Source organism: Nannospalax galili, unplaced genomic scaffold (genome assembly GCF_000622305.1).
Source record: "Nannospalax galili isolate Female #2095 unplaced genomic scaffold, S.galili_v1.0 scaffold15, whole genome shotgun sequence".
Classification (NCBI taxonomy): domain Eukaryota; kingdom Metazoa; phylum Chordata; class Mammalia; order Rodentia; family Spalacidae; genus Nannospalax; species Nannospalax galili.
The window spans coordinates 5,156,378-5,174,554 of NW_008337322.1; the positions used below are offsets into that span (position 1 = coordinate 5,156,378).

General features: G+C 42.3%; 1 protein-coding gene across 4 annotated transcripts in view; it reads right to left on the reverse strand.

Annotated features, from left to right (window-relative positions):
- Kiaa1328 (KIAA1328 ortholog) overlaps positions 1 to 18,177 on the reverse strand; it is a 335,550-nt gene that overhangs the window by 50,106 nt on the left and 267,267 nt on the right. Inside the window, exon 11 of one of the 4 annotated variants that reach the window (XM_029563283.1) lies at positions 16,082 to 16,191. The exons of the other annotated variants lie outside the window; for them this stretch is intronic. Coding sequence (XP_029419143.1) covers positions 16,182 to 16,191 — 10 coding nt within the window. The 3' untranslated portion in view covers positions 16,082 to 16,181. Of the gene's footprint in view, positions 1 to 16,081; positions 16,192 to 18,177 lie in introns of those variants that run through there. 4 annotated transcript variants of the gene reach the window in all.

Below are 18,177 nucleotides of genomic sequence, written 5' to 3' on the forward strand. Positions count from 1 at the left end.
CTATTTCCTTGGCATATTTTGTTCCATCCTTTCACTTTGAGATAGTGTCTGTCCTTGAAAGTGAGATGAGTTTCTTGCAGACATCCATAAGATGGACTTTGTTTCTTAATCCATTCACCTAGCCTCTGTCTTTTGACTGGGGAGTTCAGTCCATTAATATTTAAAGTTATTAATGAAAGATGAGTATTGAATCTTGTCATTTTATTTCTGTTTACATTCACAATATAGCTGTACTTTTCCAAAGTTATACCTTCATTGAATTTCTTTTCGCAACCCCTTGGATATAATCATTCCTGTCTTCCGCTCTGTATTACTTCCAGAACACTCTGAAGGGCTGGTTTTATGGACATGAATTCCTTCAGCCTATTTATGTCATGGAAGATTTTTCTTTTCCCTTCGACTATAATAGACATTTTGGCTGGGTATAGTAATCTGGGTTGGCATCTGTGGTCATTTAAAACTTGGAATTCTTTGGTCCAGGCTCTTCTGGCTTTCATAGTTTGCACTATCAGCTGTAATCCCAATGGGTTTTCCTTTATAAGTGACTTGTTGTTTCTCTTTTCCAGGTTTCAGGATTGTCTCTTGGTTTTGTACATTTAGTGTTTTTACTATGAGGTGCCGTGGAGTTTCTTCTCTGGTCCCGTCTGTTTGGTGTTCTATATGCTTCTTGTATTTGTATGGGCATGTCTTTCTTTAATTTTGGAAAATTTTCTTCCATGATTCTGTTGAAGACCTGGTCCATGCCATTATCTTGGGTTTCTTCTCCTTCCTGTATGCCAATGATTTGTAAGTTTGGTCTTTTTATGGTGTCACACAATTCCTGCATGTTCCATTCTTGTGATTTCTTAAACTTTTCATAATCTTTGCTTGAGTGGTCTAGTTCATCCACTTTATCTTCCAATCTTTATACTCTGTTTTCCATTTCGTTCATCCTATTGGTGAGGCTTTCTCCTGTCGTTTCTAATTGGCTTATGGATTGTTTCACTTCGTTCTTTATTTCAGCCTGAGTATTCTTCAATATTTCTAGCTCTTTTCTGAATTCATTCAGAAGTTTATTCATATCTTCCTTCAGTACTTTGATTTCTTAATGTGTTCTTTAAATTCACTGAATTCTTTTATCATGTTTATAATTGTTCTTTTGAGTTCCATGTCCTGCATTTTCTCTAGGGGGTTCTCATTGTACTCCTCTAGAGGAATATTGGTATTTGGTGGGGATATGTGATTTTGTTTTCTCATGTTATTATTTTTTCTGTGATTTTGATATGTGAAATTTTTTTGTAATTCATGATTCTTGTTTGAGACTCAAGCCTTCAAGTTTTGTTCTGCTCCTTTTTGTGAACTTTATGTGTCTTTGTGGTTCACTTTGGGGGCATGAAAAGATGGTTCATTTAAGCTTCTGGTTCTTTGTTTTGATTTTATATTGGAGTGGCCAGATTGCTTTTGTCTTCGGGAATTCCCACAGAGGTCCAAGTCAGATGAGGGTCAGATGCTCTCAGGCTTTCTCCTAAGGTCTGGATCCCTCCTGGAAAGATTTTGGCCTCAGGAATTTGGGGGCTGGACTGGCCTGGGGGCTCGACCCAGGAAAGATGCTCATCTAGGGTAGGTGGTGGCCATGCCAACCAGAGATGCAAAGGAAGATGAGGGTGGGAAGCACCCCAAGGCTCCTGGAAACTTCACTGAGGAGCTGGGTTGCAAAGGATCAGGAAGAGGAAAGGTCAGCCCCGGCATCCAGGGAAAAGGCTGGTGGTCATGCAGGCCCAGGGAAGCAGAGGGAGGTGAGGGTGGGGCCATCCCGGAGCACTCATGGGGATGCCTGGGGACCCATGAAGGAAGAGAGTTCGTCTGGATGCAAAGGATCAGGAAGGACTGGTGGTTCCCCAGGTGTCCAGGGCGCCAAGAGAAGGAATGGGACAGGACCCAGGCTAGGAGAGACTCGTGGGGGAGATGGGAGGGCGAATGAGGCTGTGGGAGTCAAGGCGTGGAGGGCGTGATGGACTTACCCTGGAGAGAGAGGCCTGTGGTTCATCGGGTTTGTTCTTTTACTCCTCAAGCTACTTTTTATATTTTGTGTTTTGAGACAAGGTCTTCCCATAGTCCCAGATTGTGTGGAACTCACTATGTAGATTAGAATGGCCTCAGTCTCATAGAGATCTGCCTGCTTCTGCCTCCCAGGTGCTGGAAATAAGGTGTGGTCTACCATTTCTGTCTCCCAAACTACTTTTCAAAATTTTATTAATTTTTAAAATTATTTTTATTTTAGGTGTATATGTATTGTGTGCTTGTGTGTAAGTACACCTGTGTCATGAAATGCCCCACGGAGATCAGAAGATGGTGTCAGATTCCTCTGGAACCAGAACTATGGATGGTTGTTAGCTACCATATGGGTGCTGGGAATTGAACCTGGGTCCTTTATAAGAACAATCGGTGCTCTTAACTGCTGAGCCATCTCTCCAGCCCCAATCTATCTACTTTTGATTGGTGAATTTAGTGCATTTGTATTCAGTTTGTCATTGGTAAGTGTGAACTTCCTCCTATTGTAATTATATCAAGCTATTTTGTCAACTGTTTCCACCGTTCATTCATTGCTTTGTTATTCAGCAGTTTCATTTGTGCTAAGGTTTGATTCTTTCAGGCATCTGTTCTCACGAGTTTTATGTTTCCATGTTGGTATTATCATTCTTTCATTTGTAACATAGGACTCCTTTATGTGTCTCTTGTAGCTCTGGTCTGACAATGATAAATGCCCTCAGTTTTGTTTATCTGTATGTGGTGATCATTGAATGAGAATGTCCCCCATAGGCTCCAAGCATTTGGACATTTTGTCCCCAGTTGGTGCTGCTGTCTTGGGAGGTCTTAGAAGGTGTGGCCATGCTGGAGAGAGCATGTCAGTGGAGGCGGGCTTAAAGTTGTAAGGCAGATCTCCAGCTGTGCTGTGTTCCCCGTGCCTGCTTGAAGCTGTGAGCCTCTGCTTTCTGCTCCTGCTCCAGCCACCTCCTGTCACCATGCCTCCCTGCCATGACGGACTCTTGCTAAACAAACTCTTCCTTTTATAATTTCCCTTGGTTGGTCATGTTGTTTCTATCACAGAAACAGAAAAGTAACTAATATAGTATTTCTTTCAGGTTTTAACGATAACTTCTCAGGGTATGGTATTCAAGTTTAGCAGCTTTTCTTCCTGTGTTCTGACTACATAATCTATCCTATAAGGTTTCTGCTGAGAAATCTGCCATGTTTTTAAAAAGCTGTTCCGTTATATGTGACTTGACCATCTTTTTTTTTGCTTGTTAGGATTTCCTTTTGGCTTTGTACTTTTGAAATTTTGACTACAATATTCTTTAATGAAGGTGTGTTTTGCTTGTTTCCCACTGTGGTCCTTTGAGATTTTTGAATCTGGATGTCCGTATCTCATTGAAGATTTGGGAAGGTTTCAGCTATTATTTTGTCAAGCAGCCTTTTAATGCCTTTTCCATTTTCTTCATTTTCCAGAATTCTCACAATGTGAATATGTTTGCTGAAGATGTCCCAGAAATCTTGTGAACATTCTCCTCCCCTCCCCTCCCCTCCCCCTCCCTTTTGTCTGGTTGTGTTAGATCAAAAGACCTGTGGTCAGGTTCAGAAATCCTTCCTCGTGTCACTCTAGTCTGCTGTGAAAACTACTAGATTCTTTAATTTTTCATTAAGTTTTTCATTAAAAGATTTTTGATTAGCTCTTTGCGGCTTGTATCTTTGATGAAGTTCTTATTCATACCATAATTGCTTCTTTGGTTTTCTTTAAATTGTATATTTGCATTTTCTTGCATCCTCCTGAATTTCCTTAGGATTACTACTTAAAATGATTTTTCATGAATTTCATAGGTTTCCCTGAAATTGAGATGTATTTCCAGAGATTGTGTTACATTTTCTTTCACATTTTTCATTATGCTGATGTCGGCACATCTGATGTAACATTTATTTGTTCCAATTTTATGAAGTAGCGTAAGAAAACATTTTTTTCTTTTAAGTGGGCTACAGGATATCAGCTGGATAGGTGCTCTAGGTTTGATTTTTAGGGGAGCTCAGAAGTATAGTCTCAATGTGATATTTTTGTGTTTGATTGGTATCATCAGCATATATGAGGGCTTCGGCAGTCTAGATTGTAGCCACTCATTAAAGTAGTCATATGACTTTGCAGTGGATAAAGGTGTTCAAAGGTGTGTGTTTCCAGGTTAGAGTTGAGCTCTGGTAGTGTTGGGACTTCTGGCAACTACCACTGTCTTGGTGGTGTGAGATGTGAAGAGGACTACATCCAGGTCCCTCAGGGAAGCACAGGTGGTAACCAGGGGTTGAAGAAACATCAGTCCTGGCTTCACAGCTACAGTTATGAAGAAAGCCTTCCCTAGAAATCTGAGGAGGAATAAGGGTTATGCCTGGGCTTGTGGCACCAGTAGCCACCGTTCTGGTGCCACAGGGCAGAACAGGGCCTTTGCCCAGTGCAGCCAGATGAGTGTAGGTGTAACAGCCCCATAAGTTTAACTGGTCAAGACTATAAAATTTAGTCTGTTGAAAGACCCACCTTTCCAGTTTCACTGGTCAATCATCTGGTCCAAGGACTACCCCTAGGAAAGCAGGAATACCTAGTGCATTAATGGTCACAAATTTGCTGCCCAGAATCCCACCTCCTAGCGCAGACCTTCTGGACCAGTCACAGTCATGTAGTCTGTAAGTCTGCCCGCTTTTCTGAAGAATTCAGAAAAGCATAATCTTTCCTTTTCTTCTACATATCCCTTTTCTTTTTCTTTTTTTTTCAATGGGTAACTGGGCCAGTTTTCTCTCTCTTCCCCTTCATAGAAAAGCATTAAATACAGTTTCAAAATAAAATACAAAGAGCAAACAAGGGCCTGATCTCAGGCCACCTGGACTGAATCTACACATCCCTCTCAGACCTGTCTGGGAGACGTGGTGGTGGTTGGGCTCTTAGCACTACCATGGGTAAGAAAAAGGGAGGCTAAGGCCCTGCCCCAGGCCCTGGAAGCTGAGAAGGGATGGCTTGCCCACTGAGGACAAACCATGCATGGAGGGGGCAGGGAATCCAGTCCTACATATCCTTTTTCTAAACATAGCTTTCTTTAAGGCTTTGGGCTGCCCCTAGCATCTTGTATTTCATTACTTTCTCTAAAGCTTCCTTCTCCCAGCCATGTGGCTGCCTGCCAGTCACGTGTCTGACCCCCACGCAGGCTCTAAACTGCATGGCTTCATGGCTTTCTGTCCCTCTCCACTCCATCCTCCTCCACAAGGCAGTGGCCAAGATGACCAGCTTGCCTGCCCCCCTGAGGATTTTTTTCTTTAAAATTATAATAAAATTGTAAAAGCTTAAATCTTGTACCAAGGACTTTATCTTCTGCACTTTACTTTTAAAAGCTCCTATCTCCTCCCAGTTAGAGCAGCATTCCCTAAATGGGCTCAGAGAGTGCTGTCCTTAGTAAAGAGATTTTGCTGATTCAGAACTTTTTGAGACTTGAGTGCTCCTTCTCAGTGGTCCTGAACTCTGTAACACAGGTATTGGTGGGTCTACGTCACTGGTAACTGTGGACTGAAGAAGGCATGCCTAGGATTCTCTAGGCATTGTGTGTCAGATGCAATTAGTACTCAGGCCTACAGTTCTGGTAGCACCTTTACTGAGCTCTAGGGCCATGATAATACCTTCTTCAGGTCCCAGGGCACAAGGATTACCAGGGCATTTGACACTATAAACTACAGTCTAAAGTCTGTGGGCTACAGAAGGGAGATGTGCTCTAGACCATCCAGAAAATATACAGGTAATCTTTGGGCTTGTGGCACTTCTACACTTTGAAGTAAAGAATGTAGGGGAATTCTTTATTAGGTCCTATGGGTTAAACACAGGTGGTGCTGGTGTGGTGGTCCTGGTATTTGTGGCCCCAGAGCTGCAGAACATGCTGAGAATGTCTCTAAGGTCGTACTAGAAAAGATTTGATGGGAATGAAGCTTGTGGCATTTGGTGAGTCACTCATGGAGTTTAAGGACAAGGATGGAGCCTTCTCCTGCTCCTTAGGGACAAGCTTGAGGGACTCCAAGGCTTTTTTATCCTAGCATCTATAGTCCCAAGGTCATGAGATGGGAAGAAGATCGAGATCTGGCAAGGTAAGCACAGGTGCTGGCAGGGGCTGAGACCACAGACAACCACATTCTTGGAGCTACAGGACTCCCAATATATAGGAATATGTGAAGCTGAGACTTCATGACTAGCTACAGTCCCAAGATTGTGGACTTGGGAGGAGACCTTCCCTAATTACTGCAGGGCAAGCATAACTGTGGCTCTGGCCACTGCTGGACCTGAAGGTGAGGCTGCCTAGGGGCCTGGCCTTTACTCAGTGAGTGAGTTAAACACTGACCCAGAGATGCTGACAGGGTAAAGTGTTTAGCTTGGTTAACCCTTTAGTTGGCTCCTGAACCAACAGGGTATCTAGTAGTGGCTGTTGTGGCAGTTTACCTTCTGGGGCTATGGAGGTGCAGAACGAGTACCTTCTTTGGAGCAGAGGAATCACTCAGACTAGCTAGCTCCCTTACTGGATTTAAAGCTTGTGAGTTCTGTGTAATTCTCTTATAGTTAGGACCGTCAGTCTCCTGCTAGAATTGGGTTGTTGGCACTTAATGTAGCCTCTTGCTGGCTGTGTGAGGATCTCACTGCTAGCTGAAGAGCCGGGGTTGAAGCTGTAAGCTATTACACTGTTTTCCATGTTACCTTTCCAGTTCTCCATGTTTAGGGTTCTTACCACTTCTTTGGCCAGCATGTAAGCTTCATTCTTTCTGTATATTCTGCTGCCATGGTCTACAGACACCAGACTCCGGCTTCTTCAGTCATTCCACAGACTCCTACCAGCGGCTCTCCCAGGAGTTTCCAAGCCTTTAGCCTTAGACTGGGCCTGTATCATTGGTCCCCTTTTCTGAGGACTCCAGTTTCTTGGATTGTGCAATCATTGAGTTCTTGGCTCTCTAGCACATAGATGGCCATTGTTGAACTATCCAGAATCCAATTACATAAGACAACATGCTCTTATTTATACAGGTGTTCTACTGGTTCTGCTCCTCCATGGAGATAGCCATCTTCCCCATAAGCTTTTCATAGAGAAGACTGATAGCAATAGCAGATCTTAGTGATTAATTCCCATTATTAACTATTTAGATTAATAAATGGGGATCTTTAAGGGCTTCTCGCAGTTTTTTCACTGCAGGCTTAATACAATGTATTTTGATCATATTCACTCCTATTCCTTACCCTAACTCCACTTCAAATCCACTTTACCTACCCACCCCCCTAAACTTTGTGTCTTAGAAAAAAACAAAACAAAACTACCAACTCCAATTTGTGCTGTCTATATACCTGAGTGTGGAGCCCATACCATTAAAGAAAACTGACTCTCCATCCCCTAGAAACTATCAAGTGTCAATAGCTCCTCAAAGGGTACGGACTCATGCTAAAATGCTGACAGGCTTGATCTTGTGCAGGTCTTGTGCAGGTGACCATGGCTGCCATGAGTTCATGAGCTCAGGGGTCCTGCTGAGTCCAGAAGATGCTGTGGTTGTTTGTTTGGTTTTTGTTTTTTGTTTTGAGACAGAGTCTCCAGGCTGGCCTCTATCTCACAGAGATATGCCTTCCTCTGCCTCCTGAGTGCTGGGATTAAAGGTGTGCACCACTACACCCAGCAGCCAGAACACACTGCTTTACTCTGGGTCTCCCTAATTTGTAGCTCTTGTAGTCTTTCTGCCCCCTTTTCTTACAGAATTCCCTGAGCCTTGGAGAGGGGTGTGTATGCCTGCTAGTTTCTGTCAACTTGACAGACTAGGAACACCAGGGAGAGGGAATCTCAGCTGAGTAGTTGCCTCCATTAGACTGGCCTATGGCCATGTGTCCTAGTTTGGTTTCTGTTGCTGTGATAAAACACTGACTAAAACCAACTTGAGGAGGAAAGGGCTTATTCTCACAATTCTCAGGTCAAAATCCAGCAGTGAGGGAACTTAGGGCAGGAACCTGGAGGCAGGAGCTGAAGCAGAAACCCCAGAGGAACACTGTTTAACGGCTTGGCTCCTCTGGCTTCCTATCAGCCTGCTTTTTTATGCAACCTAGGGTCGTCTGCCCAGGTGTGGCACAACCCAAAGTGGGCTGGGCCCTCCCACATCACTCAGAAATCAACACAATGCCTCACAGACATGCCACAGATCAATCTGATAAAGGAAATTCCCCACTGAAGTTCCTTCTTCCCAGGCATGTCAGGTTGACAACTGAAGCATCCAGCACACCATGCTTGTGAGGCATTTTCTTAATTGGTAACTGATGCAGGAAGGCCCAGCCCACTGTAGGCTGTGCCATCCCTGTGCAGGTAGGCCTGGACATGGTGGCTCAGCCTTTAATCCCAGCAGAGGTAGGCAGATCTCTATGAGATCAAGGCCAGCCTAGTTTACATAGCAAGTTCCAAGCTAGCTGGGGTTACAGGTGGACCCTGTCAAAAAGAAAAAAAAAAAAAAAAAAAAAAAAAAAAGGACTATTGGTAAATGCATAAGAAAATACTAGAGGTAAATGCAGAAGAAAAAGCAGGAGCTGCAAAAAGTGAGACAAGGCACACTGAAACGGAGAGAATGCCTTTAGAACACAGAAGCATGCTGAGATAACGAAAGAAAGAAAGAAAGAAAAGAAAGTCGAAAGAAACTAAGGGGCTGGAGAAATGGATCAATGACTAAGAGCACTTGCTGCTCGCAGAAGAACCAAGTTTGAGTTCTCAGTACCATTATGGTAGCTAACAACCATCAGTGACTACAGTTCCAGGGGATCTAATGCCTGCCTCCAGCCTCCGAGGGCACTGCATGGCTGAGCATTCCACTGGCACTTAGCCTCTGCATGTTGACCAGTTGTTAAGTTAACCATTGCACAAAGAAACTTGTCTAAAATGAGGCAATAATCTCTAGGTTTAGAGATAACAAACTTATTGCAAAGTTTGATGCTCTATCCATTTAGCAGAATGACATCAGTAGGTTCACCTGTGAGTCCAGTGACCATTGGTTCTTGGCCAGAACTGCAGTTCCAGGGATGTGTCTCCACTTAGGTTGCAGGCCTTAGATCCAGTCAGAAAGCAGTTGGTACCCCATAACACTTGTGCCATGACTGCACCCACAGGTGTGCCATGACTGCACCCACAGGTATGCCATGCCATGCCAGTCATTACTATCACTGCAGGCTCTCTAAAGGATTCTGATGATCCCATTCTGATGACAATGGAAAGGAGAGGCCCTAGGGTAAGGCAGGGTTAGAAGGAAGAAAGAGAGATGCTGGTGTGCTGCAGCTTATAGATGTGTGTCTCCAGACTGAGCCTTTTCAGAGTTAATTTGGAAAACAAGGATTTCTGAGCAATCCCACTGTGCAGACAGGTTTTAGATCCATTGATGGAAGGGCATTCAAGCCTTTCAGTTTCATTATAGAAGGCTAATTTAGGTCTTCTGTAAAATCCATCATCAAGCACTTCCACCAGTCCTCAAGTGACCCTAAAAACAGATGTCCTATGAACACAACATTAAATCTTTACTACCATCTGGCCAAAAATTTAAACCCTTGTCTTCCTTTGTTTAGAAGAGAAACAAAAGGAGTAGACTCCCAGGATGACAGAATATTTGTTAACATCACATCAGGAAAATCCTTTAAAATTTTAAAATGATCCTTTTCTTTGTGTGTATATGACATGTATATGTATGTGTGCCTGTGTATAAAATGAGTGTGTACATGTACACATGTGACTGTGAGCAAAGGTGCACTTGTGTATAATGAAAAATCTTGGGTGCTGGTCCTCACCTTTCATCTTGTTTGAGATTGCCAATGGCTTTATGTGGGATCTCAGGGTTTGTTCTCATGTCCTCATGCCTGTATGGCAAATGCTTTTACCCACTGAGCCATCTCCCGAGTCCAGAAAAATCCTGTTAATGTAGGTTATAGTGGTTTGAATGAGAATGCCCCACCATACGCTCCAAGTATTTGGACATTCTGTCCCCAGTTGGTGGTGCTGTTTTGGGAGGTCTTAGAAGGTGTGGTCATGGGGAGGCAACATGTCACTGGGGGCAGGCTTAGAGAGTTCTTAAGCCTTGCTGGACCTCCAGTCACTCTCTGCTTTCTGTGCTTGCTTGAAGATGTAGAGCTTAGCTTCTGCTCCTACTCCAGCCACCTCTGCAGCCATGCCTCCCCACCAGGATGGACTCTTGCCCCTTTGGAACCATAAGCTAAATAAACTTCCTTTTACAAGTTCCCCTGGTCATGGTGTTTCCATCACAGCAACAGAAAAGTAACTAATACACAGGTCATTCATGAGTGCTTTTAAGACATTATCTCTACAGTAGTGCCATTTATGGCATTTGGTAGAGAGGCCAGTGTCATTCACATGTGCTGCTCCAAATTTCCAGAAAAATTTTATTTCCCAGAGGACAGAAGACAAAAGCTAACATGGATGCATCCAATATGGCCAGTTGTCAAGTTTAAGAGGTCGAATATCCAGTTGTATTTAATCCCATGCTGTAAGGTCAAAATGTAAATGTACACTCTACTGGGCATAGCAGTACATGCCTGAAATTTCAGCACCTGAGGGTTTGAGGCAGAAAGACTGCAAGTTCTAATCCAACCTGGGAGATTCATAGTGAGACTATCTGAAAAACCAAATCAAAACCAAATAATAGACAACAAGAACAAACAAGTCAAATGCTCACCTCAGAGATGAACCCAACCATTTGCTTGGCATTTGTGAGACTAGAGCTTGGGCTCACAAGAGTAAGGCACAAATCTCACCATATTTCTCATTGCTTATGTGGCCTTGGGAGTTCTATAATGGTAGTTATTCTTTATGGAGCACCTTGTGTAGACCAGGATAGTGCTAAGTACTTTATAGACACCATCTTGCCTTAATTATCATGACAGGCCTATAAGGGGGCTGTTATTATTCCCATTTCATAGATTAAATAATTTTTCAAAACTGCACAGTTAGCATTTAAGCCCAGCCTATAAACCTAGGTGTTCCAGGGATCTTAACTGTTCTAGAATTGCCTCTTAGAGCTTTACTTTCTCATGATTCTGAGGATTACATTAGGTAACATATATAAAATAATTTGTTATGAAGGCATTAAAATGTCTAGAACAGTAAGAGTCACCCAACAGCAGTTTCATAAAGTTGAACTTAAGGGAGTTTGATGACTTTGGATCAAATGAGAAACTCCAACAGTATTTCATGAGACGAAAGCCTGTGCAGTGACAGTGAGGACAGCAATACTCAACAGTCATCACTAATCGTGGTTTTCAGGTTAAACAGACACACTGAGGAAAGCATAAGCTCACCTATTGCTGGGTTGACAAACAAGGGGAATGTCTGCCTTGTATGTGTCAAGGGTGCCTTGTGACAGCAGTAAAAATCCTGTAAAACTGATTAAGACTAAGATTCTCTGGCCTGGAAAAAGACCTAACTATCCAGTTCCACCAGTCAATCGCCTGGTCACAGGATCACCCCTAGGAAGGTGGGATCACTATAAGTTATGCTAAAGAGATGGGCAGAATACAGAGTGCATTAATGAGGTGGTGAACTTTTCCTGTCTGGAATTCCTGCTCTTAGTGCAGGGCTTACAGGCCCAGTTACAGTGAGCTCTATGTAAGGCTTGCCTGCTTTTCTGAAGAACTAGAAAAGCGCAACCTCACCTTTTCTTCTTCGTATTTCTGTTCTAACCATGCCTTCCTTACTGCTTTGGGCCTCCCCAATGTTTTCAGTTTCCTCACTTTTTTCTCTACAACTCCTTCCCCTCCCCACCATGTGGCCACTTGGCCACTAGTGTCTGTCTGACCTCCATGGCGGCTCTAAACCAACATGGCTTAATGGCTTTTCTCCTTCTCCCTCCACTGTTCTCCTCAGGCATTTTTCCTTAAATTCTAACAAAACTGTCCTAAAGTTTCCATTTGAGTCCACTCTTAAATTCTTTTATGAATGAGACTAAAGATTCTCTAGGAGACCCTCTTTCTCACCTATATCACCAACCTTAGCGCTCTTGAAACCACATGGAATTACTAAGTGTAAAATTTTGGGGGCTGGAGAGATAGCCCAGCGGTTAAGAGCACTGACTGCTCTTGCAGAGGACCCAGGTTCAATTTCCAGCACCCACATGGCAGCTGTGAACTGTCCTTAATTCCAGTTCCAGGGGAACTGGAAACCCTCTTCTGACCTCCACAGCACTGCATGACACGGGTGCACTCACATACACGCAGGCAATACATTCATATACAAAAAATTAAAATAAAAAAATTTTTTGAAGTGTTTGCTTGCTACAAATGTATTTCCTCTGTTTTCATTTTAAATACTTTTATTAAAGCTGGGCAGTGGTGATACTTGCAATCATAACACTTGAGAAGCTGAGGCAGAAAAATTACAGTTTGAGGCTGGACTATATAGCAAAACTCTGCCTATAAATAAATAAGCAAACAAATAAGCAAACAAAGTTTTAAAAAATATATTACCCATTTATCAACATTGGAAAATACAAAAATGTGAAGAATAAAATAGCTCACATTATCTCTTTACCTAGCACTGAGGTCTTTAGAAATAGTTTCTAAAGGCAAGGAATAGAATTCTATGTCAGTGACTGGCAAATATAAGCTGTAACAATGTGCAGTTTTTTCTAAGTAAACTATTTGGCCTATGATAAGAAGGTCTTGACAAGCTTCTTCAAGCTAAATTCACTTTTATGATTGCTAGTCTATTTGCTTCATTTTCTTAACTTACTCCACAAAGCAAGTATGAACAAAGAGGTATTGATTACACTGCGCATGCGTGTGTGACTGTGTGTGTGTGTGTGTATGTGTGTGCTGGGGTTTGTGATGGCCAGTTTCTTCTGATTGGATTAAGAAACACCCTAGAGCATTAATGAGGCACACTTATGGGTTTCTCTAGAAGGGTGTTTAAGGTTAAGTGACGTGGGGAAGATCCTCCCAAAATGTGGGTGGCACCAACATGAGTTGGGGTCCCTGAATGAGTAAATAGGAGTCAAGGAGAAACCCAGCTGGCACCTGCATTTCTCTGTCTCTGTTTCCTAGTCTGCTGAGATGTGCACAAGTAGCATCAGGTTCCTGCTGCCATACCTGCCTCACCATGATGAACTGTGAGCCAAAGTAAACCCCTCCTCCCTGAAGTTGCTTCTTGCTGGGCATTTGATCACAACAATGAGCAAAGTAAGTAATCCATGTTGCTATGTAGGCCAGGCTGGCCTCAAACTCAGGATCCTCCTGCTTCAGCCTCCCGAGTGCACACATTACATGTATGCAGCACCACACTTAAATACTAATGGGCTTTAAGAATGAGGATTATTGTGTCAGCACACATAGCCCAATCAAAAGCAGAATCTCTGCATCAAGCACATAAGAATTCCCACAGATTCATCTTGGTGGTAATGTGGCTGCTGGCTGGGAATTCCAAGTTACCACCGTAACTAAGTGAAGCCCTTACAGCCTTGCACTCCTCAGTCTTGACAGCCAGATTTCAGAAAGGTGCTTCTGAAATGTTTGCAAAGAAATACTTTGTGATAGTTTGAACCTAGGCCTTAAAGCATTTTATTTTATCTTTTCAGAAAGGGTCTTCCTGTAGCCCCAGCTGGCCTGGAACTCACTATGCAGACCCGGCTGGCCTCCATCTCACAGAGATCTGCCTGTTTCTGTCTCCTGAGTGCTGGAATTAAAGGCATACCCCACCATGTCCAGCTGTCTTAAGGTATTTTTAAAAAATCTTCATATTATGTCATCTTTATGCAAGTGGCTGTATCTATATATGCCCAGTGTAAGGTTTGGTAAAGCCAGTGTTATTACATACCATTCATTATACTCTATAATATAGGGCGGTGGAGCCTGCCACTCAAACCAGTCATGCATCCCAGCAGAGCTTTGGGATTTTGGTTTACCTTATTCCTCTCTGCTACTGGAGGAACAGCACAAGATCGTTTCTTCTGTTACGCTTGTGAAAAAATATGATTGAATACTTAAGAATATTTGTTTAAATGTACAGATGAAAAGAAGCATGATTGAAAGTGTGTCACAGTGAGGATTTGGGGTCCAAATGCAACAAAGTACTGCAACTCGGCTGCTCACAGTGGTGCCACCTCCCCTTCTCTGTATGACTTTCCTCCAATGAAACGATAAAAATGGATTCCCACACTTAAGCTTATATGATTCTTACCTACACTGGAATTGTATCAATTCAGTGCCTATCCCAGTTCTAGTTTTGACAAAACACCATGACCTAAAAGCAACTGAGGGGGAAAAGGACTAATTTCATGTCATTATTCCCAGGTCATAATCCATTACTGAGGGAAGCCCAGGCAGGAACTTGGAGCAGGAACCTGGACACAGGAACTGAAGCAGAGATCATGGAGTGAACACTTACTGGCTTGCTTCATCTGGCTTGCTCAGATACTTTTCTAATACAGCCAGGTCCTCCTGCCCTGGGATGGCACCACCCATAGTGGGCTGGGTCCTCCTGCATCAATTACTAATTAAGGAAACGCCTCACAGACATGGTCACGGGCCAGTCTGTTGGAGGAAATTCCTCAACTGAGGTTCCTTCTTTCCAGGTGTTCAGGTTGACAACCGAAACTAATCAGCACATTTAATTTCAGGAGTGTGGGAAAATGAAAACACTAAAATTGGGGATTATAGGAGCTGGAGAGATGGCTAAGTAGTTACGAGCGCTTGTCAGGTTTGGTTCTCAGCACCCACAAGGCAGTTTGCAATTGTCTGTAACGCCAGTTCCTGGGGATCTGATGCCCTCTTTGGGCCTCCACAGGCACTTGCACATATGTGATGCACACAAATTCATGTAGGCAGGCATACATACATACATTCACATAAAAAGCTTGGGGGATTTTAAAAGGTTGATTCAGGTCTTATTTTCTGCTTTCTTATTCTGTGCTCCTAGCCAGTTACACCACCCATCTCAGTTTAACTTCCACACTGCTAAATGGAATACTGCCCCTATGTAGCTCACAGAGCATCACTACAACTTAAATGAAATAATGCAAGCCAGAAGTACTGTCAATGCTCATGTAATATAAGAATTGTGAAAATAATAATGCTCAGCATTATAGATTTTAGATATTGATATAGTAAAAATGTTGCTTGTTTAGGTTCTGAGTTCCCTGGTAGCTACCACTCCAGAATTTTGTTGTTGAGACAAAACAGACCACTGTTCAAGTCAGAAAGGACACACAGGATTTTCCCTTCTCCTCAACCTAAATGGTCACTGGCAATGTGATGCAGGAAATGAAATGATACCAAAGGTGCTCATGGGCTGAAGCCACAATGGAGCCTCCATGCAGCCCTCTGACCCTCTCCACAGGACAGCCCCAGTCCCAAATAGCATGTGTTTTAGTACTCTGAAGGCTACACCATCATATCTGGTACCAAAAGCAACTGGATTTGCGTGTCAAGTTACTTAAGGTAAAAATGAAAATACTGTCTAAAAGAGGGAAAGACTTCTTCCAGTCTGGCTTTGACAGAATGTGGTCATAGGTTTCCAATACTTTTTAGGTTTGGGCCAGCACTGGGGTGGTAAAAGGTCTCACATCTCTTTGGGGCGAGCTTTGAGCATGGTGAACTCAGCATGGTGTGCACTTCAGAACTTTCAGAACACATTAAGCATATGGTTTGACCAACACTTTAAAAAAGAACTATTTTGTGAAAGTCTCATAATAAGTTATCAAGTCCTTCAAAACACTAAAATATCTGGCCCTACCTCCACCCAAAACCTCACAAGTTTCATAAAATCTGAATCCCATATCTCAAAATAAACAAGACAAAAATCTTCCACATTGTGGTCTAAAAAAAATCTGTATCTTTGTGAAAACAAAAAATATAGCCAAGACAAGCTAGAGAAGCAAGTAGTACATTTTAGAAATGGACTGAATCCAGCTTCAGTTCCAAAATTCTCTTACTGAGGATGATGTAAACAGATTTTCCTTTCTTTATTCATGTCACAGAAAAAGTAGTGATGCAAGAGCACCAGCTGGGACTGAATGAGTCAAGGAGGAGCAAAGAGGGGGCCTAAGTGGCCTTGTACTTCAGATTTAGCCCTGCAGCCTTGAGTCTGGAGTTGGCCTGTACTCAACAGCTTGGAATCATCAACTTTGTGTTACCTAGAACTGAAAACAGAATTTCCTTCAGTGCTTTGAAAAGTGACAAGGTTTCTGCTGCTTTGGAGAATCCAAGATCTATCTTCATTTTAATGTCAAATGTACCAGATCCACACATGTGGAAGGATACACAGCTGTCATAGCACTTACTCCTCAGTCTGATTGGAAATAAAGAAACTGATATGCAAAAACATTAATGCAAATATCTGCTTACTGGAAGTATATGTTTTGATTAAATGGGCATACATCAAGTACAATTAGAAAGGTTATTTATAAGGAAGAAATACATAATTCTGCATCTTAATGGGAATAACTACAGCTGATGTTAGCTAATTAGCATTGTTGCTTTTGCTTTGGCTATTAGGGACTTTCTTTATTCTTTATTGTTGAGACTGGACATACCTATTTTGGGAAGGATTAATCATTAGTAACATTTGCGCTCCTAACATCATTTGAGAAGAAAAGGGTAATCTGCCCAGCTTCAAGTTGGAGAAAAAAATAAGTGGGTACACCTGGTCAACGCTGACTCTGTCCACCAGGTGTTCACAACAACCAGGAGCAACGCCCCTCTAGTCTTCTGTCCAGGTGCACATCTGGTCTGTGTGTAGCCACCTGTTCTGACTAAGCCGAAATCAATTGTGCCATTTTGTTCAATCCTATGAGCTTAGGCCAGGATGACCACTGTCTTTACTATTCTAGACAGCTCAAGGATGTATGATTAGTAAAATGGAGAGAAGGAAGCACCACAGCCCTCAGCACAGAAGACTGTAACGCCCTTTCTCCTTGTGCTGTAAATTACATATTTATTTTGTTAGCATGAGATAGATGAATATTTCTACATACAAAGGTGCCTAGCTAAAATCAAGATAAATGATATTAATGTCCTATAGACAGTATTATTGGACCTCAAAAGCAATAAACTTTATGAATCGATAAATATTACATTTGCAACATAGTTAACATTCCTTTACTGTCTCCAGCACTTATTACACATTGTAATCTCAAGTCCACAATACATTATTCATATTTGGGGTGTCACCAAGTGATGGATTGCTGTAGGAGAGGCTGTCCTTTAAATAAATCAACAAATAAAAATGCAAATGTTAACATTTTCAACCACAACTTTTTCCATCTTGAATGGGGGATGAAAGTTTCCTATTACTGACAGCTGCAGAGAGAACACCCGACACCCAGAACAGGAAAGACAACTGCCACGGATGCTGTCCTCACCTGTGCCTGGGACGATGCAGGGCAGTTCTAGACGCTTTCCAAGAACAAAGGAAAACCTTCATCTTGCTGGCATCAGGACCATGCCCCCATCTTTAGTAAGATGTAAACGTTCTTGGAATTTAGGGTAGACAGAGGAAGGGCTTTAAATCTATTCTCCTCTATACTTCAGAGGTTTGTGGAAGAACCAGTGTTTGCATAACTAAAAAGAAGTCTATAAAAATGCCTACTGCACACTTTGAAATAAGAATGATTTAAATACCCTGGATTCTAAAGTCTAGGAAGCAACCACTGTGCCATCCTGGCAACTGATTTTCATAGTATTGGATCTATTTTCAACTCCATACTTTGTATAATGGACCTATAATATACCATTGTGCACCCCTAAGGATAAAGCCTGGTGTGCTACACATTGTTCTATTCAGCAGAACACTTATTTACAAAGCTCCTAAGAGTCTGTATTTAGCTGATCAGGGCAACTGATTTATTGGATCTATTTTCAACTCCATACTTTGTATAATGGACCTATAATATACCATTGTGCACCCCTAAGGATAAAGCCTGGTGTGCTACACATTGTTCTATTCAGCAGAACACTTATTTACTATTTACATAAGAGTCTGTATTTAGCTGATCAGTAAATATGATTCTCCACAGTTCACTTTAACCTGAGTTTGTAAAACTATAAAGTTGATATGGTCCATTCAAAATATTTATGCTGAGGCTGTTTTATAAAACCCTTACAGAGAAATGTTTTATTCCTCTTTT